The sequence below is a fragment of the Armigeres subalbatus genome, chromosome 3 (genome assembly GCF_024139115.2).
Source record: "Armigeres subalbatus isolate Guangzhou_Male chromosome 3, GZ_Asu_2, whole genome shotgun sequence".
NCBI classification, from domain to species: domain Eukaryota; kingdom Metazoa; phylum Arthropoda; class Insecta; order Diptera; family Culicidae; genus Armigeres; species Armigeres subalbatus.
The window spans coordinates 81,075,975-81,094,234 of record NC_085141.1 but is presented as its reverse complement, the minus strand read 5'-3'; the positions used below and the strand labels follow the sequence as shown (position 1 = coordinate 81,094,234).

General features: G+C 43.3%; 1 protein-coding gene and 1 long non-coding RNA gene across 2 annotated transcripts; one reads left to right on the top strand and one right to left on the bottom strand.

The window, feature by feature from the left end:
* Positions 1-9,058: 9,058 nt before the first annotated feature.
* Positions 9,059-16,038, top strand: LOC134221761 (uncharacterized). The gene is made up of 7 exons (XM_062700948.1): positions 9,059-9,455; positions 11,569-11,573; positions 13,951-14,420; positions 14,485-14,764; positions 14,954-15,060; positions 15,520-15,807; positions 16,030-16,038. The coding sequence occupies exons 1-7, from the start codon at positions 9,142-9,144 to the stop codon at positions 16,036-16,038; spliced, it is 1,473 nt and encodes a 490-aa protein (XP_062556932.1). The 5' UTR covers positions 9,059-9,141.
* A 497-nt stretch (positions 16,039-16,535) lies between these two features.
* On the bottom strand, positions 16,536-17,771 carry LOC134225063 (uncharacterized). Its single transcript, XR_009983154.1, has 3 exons — positions 17,491-17,771; positions 17,219-17,389; positions 16,536-16,703 (listed from the first exon to the last, which is right to left on the bottom strand). It is a non-coding gene; the product is annotated as an uncharacterized LOC134225063 (long non-coding RNA).
* Positions 17,772-18,260: the final 489 nt, after the last annotated feature.

Below are 18,260 nucleotides of genomic sequence, written 5' to 3'. Positions count from 1 at the left end.
TTGGACTAGTCATCAACACGTCGAAGACGAAGTACATGATAGGAAGAGGCTCAAGAGAGGTCAATGTGAGCCACCCACCACGAGTTTCTATCGGTGGTGACGAAATCGAGGTGGTTGAAGAATTCGTGTACTTGGGCTCACTGGTGACCGCCGATAACGATACCAGCAGAGAAATTCGGAGACGCATAGTGGCAGGAAATCGTACGTACTTTGGACTCCGCAAGACGCTCCGATCGAATAGAGTTCGCCGCCGTACCAAACTGACTATCTACAAAACGCTTATAAGACCGGTAGTTCTCTACGGACACGAGACCTGGACGATGCTCGTGGAGGACCAACGCGCACTGGGAGTTTTCGAAAGGAAAGTGTTGCGTACCATCTATGGTGGGGTGCAGATGGCGGACGGTACGTGGAGGAGGCGAATGAACCACGAGTTGCATCAGCTGTTGGGAGAACCATCCATCGTTCACACCGCGAAAATCGGAAGACTGCGGTGGGCCGGGCACGTAGCCAGAATGTCGGACAGTAATCCGGTGAAAATGGTTCTCGACAACGATCCGACGGGAACAAGAAGGCGAGGTGCACAGCGGACAAGGTGGATCGATCAGGTGGAGGACGACTTGCGGACCCTCCGCAGACTGCGTGGTTAGCGAAGTGCAGCCATGGACCGAGCTGAATGGAGAAGTCTTTTATGTGCAGCACAGGCCACTCCGGCCTTAGTCTGATGATAAATAAAACATGGATCAGGAAAATGTCAGCCTGCATATTGGATCCGGAAGTGACGTGATCCTCGATGTGGTCAGTGGTTCACAGTTGGTGTTCAAGGGATCGGAAGAGACATTCGAGGAGGCAGGTGAAGAGGAAGCGGAAGAAGAAGGTGAAGAGGAGCCGAAGGTGAGCGAGGAGAAGATCAAACAAGAAGGTAAAGAGGCGGAAGATGAACAGCGTTCGGCTGGGGAGGAAGGAAGTGGGCATGCATCTGTAGCTCGATCGATGAAATCCGAGAAGGATCGTCCGGAGGATATCATCATTGACGCTCCGGACGTGATTGAGGATGAGCCGATTGAATTCGGAACCACAAAGAGTGATTCCGATTAGATGTGTGATGTGTTTGATTGATTGCTGAGTGGGATAATAAATTATTGGTGTATCTAAAGTCGAGTGTTTTAATTTCGTTCCGATTTCTTTAAAAGTGAGACTTTGTAAAACCATTGCTCTTCGATTTTCTGGCTCTCCAGCTTCTAGGTGTGACTTGGCGGAGCCCCAGTTACCAGAAGATGCATTGAGCCGGCCTTGTTTAGGGCACGGTTTACCTGCTCAGCGAGAAAGTAAAATGGCCAATTTTTTTTTGGTTTTCACGGTAGCTCAGCAATAGAACTTTATGTCAGAAAGACAGCAGGGAAGAAGGCCTAATAGTATATGCACTTTGGTGTTGCAGCTGTAAAAGCTTTGCAGTGAGGGTATCGGAGACTCGACACGTTATTTCAGTGCCATACAAAAGACTGCTGTCGATTGTAGCGTCCACTATATGGCTACGTGTTGCAGGGTCACTCCTGGTGCGCTTGCCAAAGATAACCTATCATATTTATTTTGATCTTGGAGAAATGGCTGGATAAATTAAAATTCCGATCCATAGTTACTTCAAAAGTTTCTCAAACATTTTGGTGTACTAAAATATAAATAAATTTATGTCCAATATATCACAATGTCTGTGACAGGGTTGTTAATCGTTAATTTATCGTTATCGCCGATAAAGTTGATTGTGATCAACGTTATCGGTTGCTACGATAACGATGAATCAACTGAATTATTATCGTAGTTCGATAATTTAACGTAAGTTAACTCGATAAATTTGCGATAATGTGGTTACTAGATTACGCGAATAAAGTTGGTGAAAAATTTTGACAGAAGCCGAGAATGGAACAAATTGTTTGCAGCTGGTTGATCAGAGTTAATTTTGATTGAAGCGGGGCACTCTAAAATTATTGATCAATGCATGCTGCTCTACGAAACGATGAGAAGTGAGGTGCTCTGTTGGTTGTTAGCGTTTTTTTTAGATGTCATCGACAATATATTGGGATCCAAGTACTAGAAATTAATTTGATGCAGTGATCTGTAGTGCTGCATTCCAGGCAGCACCAGTATAAAGTGAATATTCTCTCAACAGATTGGTGGTCTAACCTCGTCACCTATGATTTGGTTAGACTAAGGAGTTTAGTCTAAACTGTGAGTCATAAAATATTCATATAACTGGGTGCTCCGGATCTCCAAAACAGAAGCTTTGTTTATAATGCTAGATTAAACATAAGTATAGGTAGACATTAAAAATACTCTCAGATTCTCTACTATGGAGAACTGCGACTCTGTAAGAACTTTAATGATTGAACGAAATAATGTGTTGGTCAATTCGGTGACCTCCTTGAATCCCAATTTAATTCCAGAATTTAAAGGCGTTCTCGAATATTGTAAGGCGATACAATATTTTTAAAATAGATATTGCAAATCCAGCTTGTGAATATTTGCACTTCAAACTGTAGTACATGTTACAGTTAACTCGATAATTATCGATAAATCAACGAATACTCGATAACGATAACGTTAATTCAACGCTCATTTTATCGTCAACGAAGCATTATCGTAAAAGTGTTATCGTTATCGAAGTTGGCGTTAAATTAACGATGATATTTTATCGATTAACAACCCTGGTGGGACCACCTCCAACAGCAAACGAGGGAGGCAGGACTACATTCCCGACCAGCTAAACCGTTTCCATTTCCGCCAAACCCATAGTCCCTTCGGTACAACCAGAAAGTAATGCTTCAAAGGGGGGCCAGTGCACGACGCACCCTCGAGGTTAGCTGCGTGTCCTTGCAGCATCGAACATTGTGACTCGCTTTTTTAGAAGAACACCATGGTATCGTACCAGCGCATTGCCGGCTTTCCAGGTGGCCTTACCACGCCCTATGTCCTCGGAAGGTGGGAAGGGTAGACTTCGCACCTGCTTCCCTCTGCACGACTGGTATCAAGAATGATGATGCCGCGTGCACCCCAAAATTGACCTCTCTACGATAGGGTCTGTTCACAAAAACACACAGAGGGACTTGCCAACGCGGTGCCTACGCCTACCCCAGCCTTGACGAGGACCCCTTTCCGTCCTAGGGCTCGGAACCCGCCCGGTTGACCGACGCCGTGAAAGCGACGATACCATGTTGTTCTTCGTGCGGCCACTTGTTCGATAAAAGGATCGAGTTCGACCACAGGGCATGACTACCGGTATGACTCAGATCAAACAGTTGGGAGGGTTCAGAACAGATCAAACAGTTGGGAGGGTTCGTGCAGCATTGTGCCTTATGTCCCTCCAATCCGCAGCGTCGACAGAGCTTGCTTCTGTCAGGGCCTTTGCAGTCCCATTGCTTGTGCCCGGTTCCAGGCACTTGAAGCAAACTTCGGGTTGCTCATATATGCAACAGGGCATACCGACCACCCCACCTTGACGCTCCCTAACTTGACTACCTTGGAGACGTCCGCTGCAGATAGCCGAACCAATGCTACCTGTGTCCCTGCCGGACCTTTCCGTAGCCAAACGGCTGCGGTGGGCGCCTCCACTTCACACTGTCGCCGCAGTGCCATGACGAGCTCTTCGACTTCGGTGATCTCGTTCAGGTCTTTAACCCTTAAATTCACCTCCGTCGTGAGTGTCCTCACCTTGACCGTCTCGCCTAGGACTTCCTCCGCCACCATCTTGTAGGCGGCGCCCTTTTGCGAGACGCCCCGCTTCAGCTGGAGGATCATCTCGCCCATCCGGGTACGTTTTATTCGACGTACGTCGGCGCCAAGTTCACCGAGCTTGACGTCACTCCTCATCGCCTTCAAGACGTCCGAGTACTTAGTGTTGGCACGGCTTGCAACGTAGAAATAATCAGTCACGGTCTTATGAGCAGTTTGCTTGTTTATTCGGCAAAAAAGCTTTAAAGCTAAAAAATAAATTCATTCGTTTCACAATTCATTGATAAGTGTTTGGCAATACTCACAATTCAGTGACTTCTGTGATTCTGTTCTGGGATCTGTTTCTAGTCAGCCCTAGTTTAAGTAGTATGTAAGGTCTTAGTCATAAGTTCAACTTTAGTTTTTAGTCTACTCACAATTACGTATTCCGTTTAACTAATTTAAGGGGGTAATTCAGGTTTGCACAGGAATTTAATTCAATAGATACTATCTTAGGGCAAGTTATGCATGTGACCTAACCTAGAAATACAACAATCATTATTATCATTTTGCATGACAACGAAACTCCGTGATTAGCTCACTAAGATCATTATTTGAGCCCATTTGCTTAGGTCATCAAACATTTTTCTGCCTAACTTCACTAATTTACTTCAGCGCAATCAACGTTCGTATAGTTATTCTTTCGCTCTGTTATATTTTCTTCGTTGACGTCTCCCTGTCAATCATACGCACATCGACAGCGCCGTTCTGACAAGTGATCCGTCATTTCTGCGGCATCCCTGTGGTTCCTTTCTGCTGTAGCCCTACGTTCGTAACGCCTCCCGCTACATCTTAGCCTCGTCCGTCTTGATGACTAGGGCATCGCCCCTGGAGCGATTGGCGCCTACCCTACACTTCTTGCTACCCTCATTCGCCTGGGCCTTCTTTTCGGCCCTTGACGTCTTCGGTTTCCTCTTGTTCTTGACCAGAGTCCAGGAGGCGTCATCCCCCTCTATTTCCCTGGTCTGGGGCGGCTGAGAGCTCTCAGCCTGCCGTAACCCCTTACCAGCGTCTTTCCTGGGTGGACGGACCTTTCCTCCGCGTTTTGGAACGGCCCCCATGGAGCTCATCCCCTGGAGACTGTCTTCTCCGTTTTTGTGTCTGCTCCGTTGGAGCAGTCAACCCCGACGTTCCCGCGATGTCAAAAGGACAACAGTGCCCAGGCTGCACTACCAACTAAGTACAAAACCCTTAGCTGGCGGTCGATTGTCATCGGAAGACCCGTGGAAGCGTGAGATTGGAACTTGTGAGGACCAGAGCTTTTTTTTTAGATCTTTATTATCGTGAAGGACCAGAGCTGTGTAGGTCACTTCTTCCAAGATGTCAACTCACCATTTCGCAGCCCTGTGAGTGTGTGTGAGATTAAGTGAGTGTGTGAGTAAGAAAGAGTGAGTGAGTGAGTGTGAGTGAGTGAGTGGGTGTGAATAAGTGATTGAGTGAAAGTGAGTGAGTGAGCCAAAGTTAGTGAATGTGAGTGAGAGTGAGTGAGTGAGTGAAAATGAATGAGTGTGTGAGATTGAGCGATTGAGTGAGAATGAGTGTGTGTGTGAAATGAATGAAAGAGAGTGAGTGAGTGACAGTTGGTGAGTGAGTGAGTGAGAGAGTGAAGCCCCAAACACAATGTCAGCGAGACGGCAACGGAAACGGCAAATTTGACCGTTAGCCCATATATTTTCTGTCAAATTTGCCGTTTCCGCGGCCGTTCCGCTGACATTGTGTTTGGGGCTTGAGAATGAGTGAGTGATAGTGAGTGAGTTACAATGAGTGAATGATAGTGAGCGATAGAGTGAGAATAAGTTAGAGCGAGTAAGAAAGTAAGCGAGTAGGTAAGAAAAAGATAGTGTAAGTTAGAGAGAGTGGGTGAGAGAGGATGAGTGAGAGAAAGGATTCCCGTCGGAATCGCGAAAGAATTCCCTTCGGAATCCCAGAAAGATTCCCTTCGGAATCCCAGAAGGATTTCCGTCGAAATCCCGAAAGGATTCCGCCGGAATCCTGAAAGCATTCCCACCGAATCCCGAAAGGATTCCTGCCGGAATGATGAAAGGATTCCCGTTGAAATCCCGAAAGGATTCCCGTCGGAATCACGAAAGGATTCCCGTCGGAATCGCGAAAGGATTCCCGTCGGAATCGCTAAAGGATTCCCTTCGGAATCCCAGAAGGTTTCCTTTCGGAATCTCGAAAGGATTCCCGCTGGAATCCCGTCGAAATCACGAAAGAATTTCCATCGGATTCCCTTCGGAATCTCGAAAGGATTCCCGTCGGAATCTCGAAAGGATTCCCGTCGAAATCCCGAACAGATTCCCGTCGGAATCCCGAAAGAATTCTTGTCGGAATCCCGAAAGGATTCTCTTCGTAACTTCGAAAGAATTCCCGTTGGAATCCCGAAAGGATTCCTGTAGGAATCGGTAAAGGATTCCCGTCGAATTCGCGAAAGTCTTCCCGTCGAAATCCCAAAAGGATTTCGGTCGGAATCTCCAAAGGATTGCCGTCAGATTCACGTCGGAAAGGATTCCCGTCAGATTCCCGAAAGGATTCTCTTCGGATTCCTGTTAGGATTCCCGTCGAAATCGCGAAAGTTTTTCCGCCGGGATTCCGAAAGGCTTTTTGCGGGATTTTAAAAGGATTCAAGTTGAAATTAAGAAAGGATTTTTGCCGAGATTCCGAAAGGTTTTACGTCAGATTCCCGTCGGAATCCCGACAGGATTTTCGCCGGGATTCCAAAAGGTTTTCGTCGGTATTCCGAAAGATTTCCGTCCGATTCCCGAATAGATTTCCGTCGGAATTCCGAATGGATTCCCGTTGGAATCTCGAAAGGATTCCCAGGTAGGTAGGAATTTCCGTACAAATTCGTGGAGGAATTTTTGAAAGAATTCCGGGTGAATTTGTGAAGGACTTCTTGGAGGAATTCCTGGAGTGATTCCCGGAGTAGTTTTAGAAAAAAAATTCCCGGAGGAATTTTTGACGGAATTCTTGAAAGAATCCCCGGAGAAATGCCTATAGGAATTGGAGAAATTCCTAAAAGAATTCCCGGAGAAATTCGTTGAGGAATTCACGGTAGAATTGTTGAACGAACGCCTGGAGTTATTTCTGAATGAATTCCTGGAGGAATTTTTCAATCAATCTCTGGAGGAATTCCGGACTGAATTCTCGAATGAGTTCCCGGAAGAATTCCTGAATGAAGTTTTGAAGAAATTCCTAAACGAATCCTTGGATGAATTAACGATTGAATTACTGGAGGAAATTTCTGGTAGAATTTTTGGAGGAATTCTTGTGATTCTTGAGGAATTGATGGTGGTACTCCGAATGGAATTTCTAATGAAGTTTTTGGAGTAATTGTTTTTGGAAAGCCAGGGAAATTCGTTGTTGAATTCCAGGAAGAATAGCTTGTTGAATTTCCAGAATAATTGTTGGTCAACTTCCTGGTGGAACTCCCGGAGGAATTCCTGGTGCAATTCCGGGAGAATTTCTTGGGAGAGTTGCTCCCGGAGGAATTCCGGGTGCAATTCCGATAGAATTTCCTGGAAGTTGTTGCTGCTGAAATTCAAGGAGAGTCAAATTCCTTAATAAATTTCAAGTGGAGTTCCCGGAAGAGTTGCTTATGTAATTCACGGAGGAATTGCTGGTGGAATTCAAAGAAGAGCTCCTTGTGAGTCGCAGAAATAATCGTCAGAGTCCAAGATAGAACACACAATTCCAGAAGAAACCCAAAAGTCCCACAAGAAATCGTATGATTTCTAGAAAAAAAATCCACAGATGTCTAGAAAATTCCCAGAAGGAATCCGCCGATTCCTGATGGTGGTATTTTTGGTGGAATTGCTAGAGGTGGTAGGTATTCTCTAATTGCCAGAATTAATCCTCCGAGTCCTCGAAAAAACTCCCAGACTTCAAGAAGGAATCCGCATATGTTTAGAAAGGATCCTACGTTTCCCGGAAATCCTTAGATGTTTAGACGAGGATTCTCAAAAGGAATCCTCGGGTTTTCTGGAAGAATCTCAACAATAATGGCAATTTCCGGATAATTTCAAATTGCTTTTAAATTCTTGGATATCCGGAACATACATTCTCCAACAAATAAAGGACCTCTCCAGAAATCATGTGGTTGTCCAAAGATTTCGCTTTTTGCATTGTGCATTTGAGACTAATCGTCTAAAATTCATATTTTCTCAGGAACAGTAGAGGAACAATTTGCTGGTTCAGCTTGAGGAAATATTCTCATCATATTCTTCTGGGTCCTGAATGGTGCGTTATCCAACACTTTGCCTTTACCAACACCCATCCGACATGGAAACTACTGAGCTCACCTCCTCGGGGTGCAGAGCTGCAGACTATTTATGTTCTACTCAACTGTAAGGTGCCCGCCAGAGTAGACGCGACGTGCGATGCGACGCGACGCGACTCATGTAAAAGAATAACAATCATTATCAACAGGCTGTCAAATTGCACTGTCGCGTCGCGTCGCATCGCACGTCGCGTTTACTCTGGCTTCACCCTAAGTTCAGTGTCCTTCATAAAAAGTTTCCTTAATTAATTGTAATTTCTTTTTCCTCAGCGCCGAAGGCAGGAATCTCGCAGAACGTCGAAGATATGGAACAACCGCAGACAGACGTTCAAGCTCGATCAATCAACATGTGTAAAAAACATGGCGACCATGTTAGCAAGTGGCAATAAGCAACCAGGTGGCGCCACTGAGCCAACAGAGCAGATGTCAAAAGTTTGTTTTGTTTTGATTTTTTTTAGCACTTTTCAAAATAAGCACTGTTTCAAATGGGCCGGAAGTGTGAATTTTATTTTTGTGGAAATCATCAAGGTATTCCAGGGAAACTAGGAAAGGTCTCTTTCTACAGTTTTCCCAAAAACCAGGCACTGTAAGTAGTATCTCGTTATTGCTAACCTATTTATGCCAATTTAATGCAATCGTTAGATGTTTCCTTTGGGTGGAGACCTGCAATTCTCGAGAAACTTCAGACGCTTTCAAAACCCGGGGATATCATGCTTTTCTAAAAAAAACTTTGCTCTGATCATTTTCATTGAGCTCTTTCCGGGATTCGACAAATAAAAATAAAGGGTGAGATACACGAATCAGTGAAATTTTATGAAGAATAACACATCAATGTAGTATCATTCCGTTTCCATAGCCTAGTAGCTGGTGCTGTTCCATCTTCACGCGCAAAAATCGCTTTTGAAAACTTTTCCGAAGATGTTCCGAAGAATGTTCTCGATGGTCGTGATTTCAGCTCAGAACCAAATGAAACGACTATTGAATTCATCGATGGAGATGATGATTTCGCCAGATGGTTTCAATCAACGCAATCTAAACTATCTCCTGAAAAGGAACGAGACTCCAGAACTATTGTGCAAGATCAACTTCACGGTGTTATGGAGATCCGACCTGATAATCATACCGGTACCGAAGATGAGGCGCCGCCGTTCCGTCAGTTCAGCGACAACCCAAATAAAAACATACCTCCTGTAGTATCATCCGAAACGTCGCTACGTCAAAGCCTTAAATCAAGGGAGCTAACCATAAAACTGCTCAAACAAAATATGAAATCTATTCGGCGCCAAATGTTCGTCCAAGACCAAACCAGCAAACGCCGATTGAATGCTTCCAACCGGTATAAGAAGCTGTTCTTTTCCTTGCGCAAAGAAATAAACGTTCTTAAAAAGAAGAAAAACGACAACGAAAAACTGTTGTTATATGGCAACACAGATCGTATCATTAATCATTATAATCATTAACAGCTTTTTCGTTCAGTGCATAACTTTTTATAACTTTTGCCTTTTTCGTTTTAAACTTGTTTCTGATTTTCTCTTCCTCTCTGATCAATAACCGCGTGCGGATGTATAATATAGTTTTACTTCGATGAATAAATAATTCGTGTTTCAAGTGATAAACTGCGTGTTTTCCGAAGGATCCGAAACCTGTCTCTGCCCAACAGGTTATGGGCCCGGCGGAGCAGGTGGATGACTTGCGTGGGATCGTTTTTCTAAGTCGTTTGTCATCGCGTCGAATTGTAGTGTCGGTTCTATTTTGAGCAATGTCAAACAGTGAAAGGATCGCCTCCTTCCCCAAGCTCAATGGGTCAAATTATGATAATTGGAGCTTTCGGATGAAGCTCCTTCTTGTAAAGGAAGGAAATTGGACCGTGGTAGCAGAGGAAATATTCGAAGATGATGAAGATTTTAGCAGCAAGAACGACCAAGCGATGGCCACAATTGGTTTAGCAGTGGAGGATAACCAACTGATCCACATTCGAAAGGCTAAATCAGCCGCGGAGGCATGGAAAAATCTAGAGACTTTTTATGTTAAACGAACGCTTACTACGAAGGTGTCAATTATGCGGAAAATCTGCCGTCTTCGATTGGAAAAAGGTGGAGATATGGAAGCACACATTGGTCGTCTGACGGAGCTGTTCGAGAAACTAAACGACCTACAGGATGACAAGATACTCGATGATCATTGGCTTGTTGCATTGTTATTCAGCAGCCTGCCTGAGGAATATGAAACGCTCGTTACTGCATTGGAAGCACGCCCCGATGAGGATCTAACCTTGAACCTTGTCAAAGGAAAGCTGCTGGATGAGTGGCAAAAGCGGAAAAATCGTTTTGAGGATGAAGACCCTGAGACGGCGCTGCATGCCGCATCAAGCAGTGTGAAATGTTTTTTCTGTAAAAAGTCCGGTCATAAGAAGTTTGAGTGTGAGAAGTTCAAGGACTGGAAGAGGAGTAGGAATCCTAATCGAGAAGAAGAAGAGGTACATAGTGCGGTGAATGTCCGTGAACAAGATTGCCAATGGGCGTTCGTTACTGCGGGGTTCACGTCAGCTGAAAGGATGTGGCTGCTGGATTCAGGTGCTACATGCCACATAGTGAATCACCGTGATTTTTTCGATAGCATCAATGAAACGGTTCGAGAAGTGGTATACGTAGCCAATGGTGCCAAGGTGGTGGCGAAAGGTCGCGGGCGCGGTACGATAAAAGTTTTTGATACCAAGAACAGAGCCCGTGTTATTAGTGTTGAAGCATTATTCATTCCGGAAATGAACACCAATCTACTTTCGGTTAAAATGCTTGTGCGTAAGGGTTTTGTGGTGACATTTGATAGCAAGGGTGCAGAAATTGCTCGCGATGGAGTTGTTGGTGCGTACGCGGACCTTAAGCACAATTTGTTTATTATGCGAGTATGTGGCGAATCCGCGTCGCTAGTACGAAAGGACAATGACTGTGTCCATGGTTGGCACCGTAAGCTGGGTCACAGAAACTGCGACGCAATTGTGAAGATGTGTGAATTAGCTGACGGTTTCGAAGTTGCAAATTGCAAGTGTGATGAAGCTTGTGAGGTGTGCATACGAGGTAAAATGCATCGGAGCCCCTTTCCGAAGGCATCAGACAGCAAGTCGTCGAACGTAATGGAGCTGATACACACAGATATCTGTGGTCCGATGCGAACTGCGACATTGGGCGGTCGGAAGTATTTTCTTACCTTCACGGACGACTACAGCAGATACACTGTGGTCTACATAGTGCGAAGAAAATCGGATACGTTGGAGAAGCTCAAGGAGTTTGTTGAAATGGCAAAAACCCAATTTGGACGGAAGCCGAAAGTCCTTCGGTCGGATAGGGGAGGCGAATACATCGGACAACAGGTGAGAAACTATCTCAAATCGAATGGTATCATCAGTCAGCTTACTGCGCCATATTCGCCCCAGCAAAATGGGGTTGCCGAGAGAAAAAATCGGTACCTTGTTGAGATGGCACGATGTATGCTCATTGATGCGGGTTTGGATGATCGTTTCTGGGGAGAGGCGGTGGTTACGGCAAATTATATGCAAAATCGTTTACCGTCTCGTTCGATTAAATGCACTCCCTATGAACGTTGGTTTGGGCGAAAACCAGTTTTGAATAACATCAAGCCATTTGGTACCGATGTTTATTGCCATGTACCGAAAGGAAAAAGGGGCAAATTAGACGATAAAGCTGTCAAGTTAAAATTCATGGGATATAGTGATGAAACCAAGGGATACCGTTTGGTTGATGTTCATACTGGAAAAATAACAATAAGTAGGGATGTTCGGTTTCTAAACACTTTTGATCTAATTGAAAAGCCTCGGGAAAATGAAGTGACCGTACCTTTAACTAACTCGCGTCCTCACCCGCATCAAATGGTACCAGAAGATATTGCCGAAATAGTAGACGATCCTGACGACATGTGGGTCGATACTGAATGTTTCTTGAACAATGAACCTAACGATGATGAAACCTTACAGGAACCGCAAGTCGACCCGTTAGAACTGGCAGTCCGACGGTCAGAACGAACAACAAAGGGCACTCTACCACAAAGATACGCTTGTGTAACGGAAGAATTGGAAACGGAACCTCAGAATTACGCAGAATCACAGAACGATGTTAACAAGGATGAATGGAACCGTGCCATGCTGGAAGAGTTGGAATCAATTGAAGCGAATAATACTTGGGATATTGTGGACCTGCCTCCGGGAAAGCGAGCGCTTGGAAGCAAGTGGGTGTATAAGTTAAAACGTGGTTCGGATGGAGAGATCAAGCGTTTCAAAGCACGACTTGTGGCTCAAGGTTTCAATCAGCGTTTCGGCTGCGACTACGACGAAATCTTTGCGCCAGTGGTGCGTTTGACGACATTTCGTGTACTTCTGGCGGTGGCAGCAAAAAGAAGAATGACAGTACAACAGTATGATGTTAAATCAGCTTTCCTTTACGGCAACCTTGAGGAGGAGATCTTTATTCGGCAGCCTCCAGGGTTTGCTGTGGAAGGAGCAGAGGACAAAGTTTGCCGTCTTAAAAAAAGCTTATATGGTTTGAAGCAAGCGGCGCGATCCTGGAACAATCGTCTCCATGAGGTTCTGGTTAAGGAAGGATTTCAAAGAGGCGATTCGGATCCGTGTCTATATCGCAAGCAAGTTGGGGATCGGCTGTGTTTCGTTCTAGTATACGTAGATGATTTCATTACTGCAAGTGACGATAACGTGATCGTGGAGTCTCTGGAGCGAGCGCTGAAGAAGAACTTCGTTATCAATACCTTGGGAAAAGTTCAGTAGTACTTGGGTGTTGATGTAGAACAGGATGTAGGAGGAGATTACTATATAAGCCAGCAGCGGTATATTGCCGATACCGTAAAAACCACCGGTTTAGAGGATGCTAAAGTGTCTACGATTCCACTAGATATGGGATATGAAAAGCAAGAGCAAGATACAGATTTTTTTTACCTGATAATCATGAGTATCAGCGACTGGTTGGAAAATTGCTGTTTCTTGCCGTGAACTCACGCCCAGACATAGCTGCACCCTTTTCTATCCTTAGCCAAAGAACCAGCAAGCCGTCTCAGCGAGATTGGAACGAAATTAAGCGAGTAATACGATATCTTAAGGGTACCGCAAGTCTTCGGCTTCGACTTAGTGATAATGCAGACGACTCAGGGCTGGTCGGTTATGCAGATGCAGACTGGGCGGAAAGTCGTGATGGACGGAAATCGAATAGCGGCTTTGTATTTCAGTACAATGGAGGAACAGTTTCATGGGCATGTAGGAAACAAACTTGTGTGTCGCTTTCGACAGCGGAAGCTGAGTTTGTGGCCCTCGCAGAGGCTTCACAAGAGGCTTTGTGGCTTAAACGGTTGCTGATCGACTTGGGAGAAAATGTGACATCAATCCGAATGAACGACGATAACCAAAGCTGTCTTCGAATGCTGGACTGTGACAAATTCAGCAATCGTACTAAACATATCGATACCAAGTACTACTTTACTAAGGATCTGAAGCAGACTGGCGTGGTGCAGTACCAATACTGTCTTCTGACAAAACCGCTCGCAAGAATCCGGCTAAGTGTGTTGAGAAAACTGTGTGGACTTGATGTTACAAACTAGTAACGATATGTGCTGAGGAGGAGTGTTGTTATATGGCAACACAGATCGTATCATTAATCATTATAATCATTAACAGCTTTTTCGTTCAGTGCATAACTTTTTAGTTTTTTGACTTTTGCCTTTTTCGTTTTAAACTTGTTTCTGATTTTCTCTTCCTCTCTGATCAATAACCGCGTGCGGATGTATAATATAGTTTTTACTTCGATGAATAAATAGTTCGTGTTTCAAGTGATAAACTGCGTGTTTTCCGAAGGATCCGAAACCTGTCTCTGCCCAACAAAAACTTGGAGAACAAGCCAGAAGAAATCCGATAATCCTTGATACTTTAAAAAATGCAATGCGCCACCCAAAAGCTCGACGATATCAACCAGAAACCAAAAAGTTTGCTTCTGGAGCATATCTAAGTGGACCACGAACTTATAGATTCGTTCGAAGATCAAAAAACTTTATTCTACCCCATAAAAGCACAGTTTACGGGTACAATAAGAGTATCCGCATTCTTCCCGGTTTGAACAAAACCATTCTTATGCGAATGAAGTGTAAAGCTCGATTCATTAAGCCTAAGAGAGATAAGTTGGTCATGGTTTGCTTGGATGGGATGTCTGTCAAACCTGAATTAACGTATTGTGCAAAATCAGACATATTCTATGGATTTCCATTTGATGGCACTGAACGTAAAATTGAAAAAAATAATCATCAGAGACTGGCAACTGAAGCGGTGGTAATGATGACATCCGGAATATACAGTCGATTCAAACAGGTAACTAAACTCGTTTGACGTATAATTAAAAAAAAATTCCAAAAACTAAACCAGTAACTTGTAGCCTGTAGGATATTTACTTGCACATAACAGCCTTGGAAGTCACGTGCAGATGAAATTTGTTGAGAAGAGTGTTATGGCAATCAGAAAGATCGGGCTGATACCAATGGCCCTTGTGATGGATCAGTGCACAACGAATCAAAAAATGATCCGTGAAGCTGGTGCCACCCATGCCGATCCTCTAATCAACATAGGCGGTGAAGATATTGCCGTTCTATACGACACGCCTCATCTGTTGAAAAACACGCGGAATGCTTTATTAAAGCACAATGCAGTGTTCGAAGGTGGAATAGCTTCTTTTCAGCATATAAAAGAATTATATGACACTGACGTAACTTCTTCTCTACGGCTGGTTCCAAAATTGAATCACAAATGTATAACATTACCACCTTTCACAAAAATGAACGTACCTCTGGCAACACGTACGTTAAGTGAATCAACATCAATCGCGATAAAACATTATGTTGAAACAGAGGAACTGTGTGGTGAAGCTTTACAAACAGCAGCATTTGTTGAATTCCACGACAAACTTTTCGACACCTTCAACTCAAAAGAACGCTACGCGGCCTCAATCGGAAAAGTAAGTTTTTTTTAAAATAATTATCTAACGATACTAACTATACTTTCTATGTATTTGTGTCTCTTGTTAGCCATACAGAACGCCAATCACCGAAAATTCTTTCCACGTCGATTTTCTTAGGCACGCAAAGGAAATTCTTGGTAATATGTATTACACCACAAATGAATGCTTCAATATTATAAAAGTAAGATGCTTTAAAAATTTAGAGGTTTTTTTCAATAATACATTTTCTAGGCGAAAGAAGAAGCGAAGAAGCTAACAGCTGCCCAAAGAATCCCTGCTTACCTAAAAGGTTTCATAGGCAATATCAACGCACTTTTGTGGATATGGGAAAAATTGAGAACCAAATATGCCTGTAACTACATGTGCACGAATTCATTCTACCAGGATTGTTTGGAAAACTTTTTTTCTGAGATTCGAAGACGTTGTGGATTTAACGATGCTCCTAATACATTCCAGTTTAGCAGTGCATTCAAATATGCTATGTTAACTGTCGCAAACGAGGTCTTCGATGAAGGTAAAAATTGTGAAAACGACGGTCGGCAGCCAATGCTCAACGAGGAGGATCTCGTGGAAACGGATACACATATTGAAGAATCACCCTCATTCAAAAACGAGCCGCTAGATCAGAACATCCCTTTGATAGCTCAGAAACAGGATCTAAATGCTTTGGTTTACATCCTTGGAATTGCCATTTCCAAATTGTCACACGAAAAATGCCGTGCGAAATTGAAGGCAGTGCAAGATGTTGAGTACTTGAACAATGAGGACTATTCATTTTCAAAACTAAAGGCTCAAACACAGAGAAACAGACGTCTCACTCTACACATGTTCCATCGTTCATCTTTTTAACGGTGAATTCAATTTTTTGTAGGTGGTCGATCGGCCACCGATGGCGCTTCCATCGGTTTTGCTTGTGTTTGACGTTTGCTCACTACCGCTACCTGATTGCCGCTTGTCCACCTACAGTGCATTTAGAATTGGGCGGTACTGTTTTCGTGACGATGATTTTGATTGCATTTTGTTCTAAGTGAGATGTCTGTTTCTCTGTGGCTCAAACAAGAGATATGCATATGCCCAATAATACCCTCTATTCTATCGGATTACTAGCGTTTGCTGCTTTCAAACAAAAATTCAAGAAATTTTTATTCGAGAACAGAAAGAATGTTAAAACGCGCCTAAAACAGTGTATTATATACGAGTCACTCGGAAAATCAATTTGCAGGCCATGCTTTAACAGGCTAATTGATTTTATTTTCAATACGCTCATTCAATCTTTCTTGCGAGAAAATAGAATCAGAAACAAAGTGGCTGAAAATAACAAACGTAAAATGAAGCGTAATCGAAAAGCTATCCGTATGAATTTGCCCCAGGAATAAATTCGATGTATTCAAAAGTCGAAGAGTCAATAAATATTTAGAGTTACGATTCAATTCTTTTTTAATTGTAATCTGCAAAACAGACAGTTTTTATTTCATTGATCGTACTAAATTACATGTATGATAAAAAAAAATGTGTAGCCCTTCGTTAGGCGGGAAATAATGACGAGCGTCTAAACTGCACGTTTTGTTTTTCTTTTCCAACGACGAAATACTCTCGCGAGCTCTCACGTAGGTGCCGCCCAACGTCTTTTACAATTGAGCCTGCAATTAAGAAAAAAGGGAAGTCAGTTTGCCTCTGCGTAACAAGAAAAACAACCAACGAATACTAGATCCTTATCCTAGTTTAACTTGTACAGTAACACCAGGATAATAATACAGGCTTAAAATATCTTCTTGGGCTATCTGAAACAGCATTTGTAACCTGGATGTACTATAAAATATTACTTCAGTTGGGAGAGAAGTCCATTTAATACTTGCATGCTAGCCACATATTATTGCTCTCGCGCGGAATCGTGTGGGTCAATCAACACTACACATTGCCCCTAATACGCTGTAAGTGTATGTTCTGTATATAGAATCTAGTGGATTCTAAGCCAAACAACTGATTTTAGTATCAAGAAAAAATACAGTAAAGTGATTCAAATGGGGCACTGAACAAAAGTTATTCTACACAAATTACTAGACCATTTTCAAACTAGTAGTCACTAACGCTGTTCCAGTATTTTGATGGCAATCGGTCAATTCAACTAAGTTCTTGGAAACAACTTGCTACATACCTGCAAAGGTAAACCACCAATTTAATTGGTTCGTGATAAGAAGCTTCCATTATTGTCCACTTCCACCTATAGTCCCTGATGCTTCTTCCTATGTTTGTGGCCGGTGCCTTTTTAAACGGTGTTTTCCGCTGAACTTTGCCTGAAGTCGATTTGGTTTGCGTAAAACACAACCTGAAAAGGGAATGCTGCGTTAGTATAATTTTTAGCTCGTAATGCTTTGGGTTTTCTCTATTGTAACACTTAACTACACTGTATTTCATTACTATACTTACGTTAAAACATATGTGGAGTGAAATATTGGATATTTCCGAGATATTTCAAGCGAAAGCACACACTGAAGGAACGAATGAGGAACGAATGACTCCGGTGCGAACGATTGTTATTGTTTTGCTTTTTCGATCGGTGGGTGGTGGATGAGACGGCGAGTGAATCTGTCAGTTTTCATGTAGCAATAAGTTGCATAGGCGGCGCTAGTATCCAAGGTGATTTCAACGTATTTTAATTTGAAAATTTACACAAGAAAAACGAAAATGTTTATATGAACATAAACGTCTGTCTGCGGAACAACTAATGAAGTTCCCGTTCTCACGGTATTTTTCTGCTACGTTTAAATACTGATCCCGGAAGCGCCAACCAAGGTACACCACATTCGATGCCAGCCAGATTATGCTGAAACCCGGAACGATTTATCCGCAGTCAGGCCAAGCAAGAAGCGCCAATCTTATTACCACCTGGATAATTCTGGATTAATATCCATCTCGTATACGAAAAACAGACATCTTTATAATAGGAGATCGTCAGTTGCATTCTAGCAAAAATTCCGCTTGAGGCCCTTCCTAAATATTTTAACAACATCCACTACACCTGATGGTATAATTGCAATATTTCCATTATCAGGCGACAGGTGGTGTTGCTGTGTGTTTGTATCAATGTAATATTGCATATACACTAGTGACATCTGCTGTTCGATATCGTAAGCTTTCAATGTTCCTTCCACACACACGAGGTGGAGAACAGTCTTGAAAAAATTGAAAGTATACAG

Coding starts and splice junctions, on each gene's coding strand:
- LOC134221761 (XM_062700948.1), top strand. CDS start 9,142: ATGGAGATCCGACCTGATAATCATACCGGTACCGAAGATGAGGCGCCG. Junction 14,421..14,484: donor TATACAGTCGATTCAAACAG/GTAACTAAACTC, acceptor AGTAACTTGTAG/CCTGTAGGATATTTACTTGC. Junction 14,765..14,953: donor GCACAATGCAGTGTTCGAAG/GTGGAATAGCTT, acceptor ATGTTGAAACAG/AGGAACTGTGTGGTGAAGCT.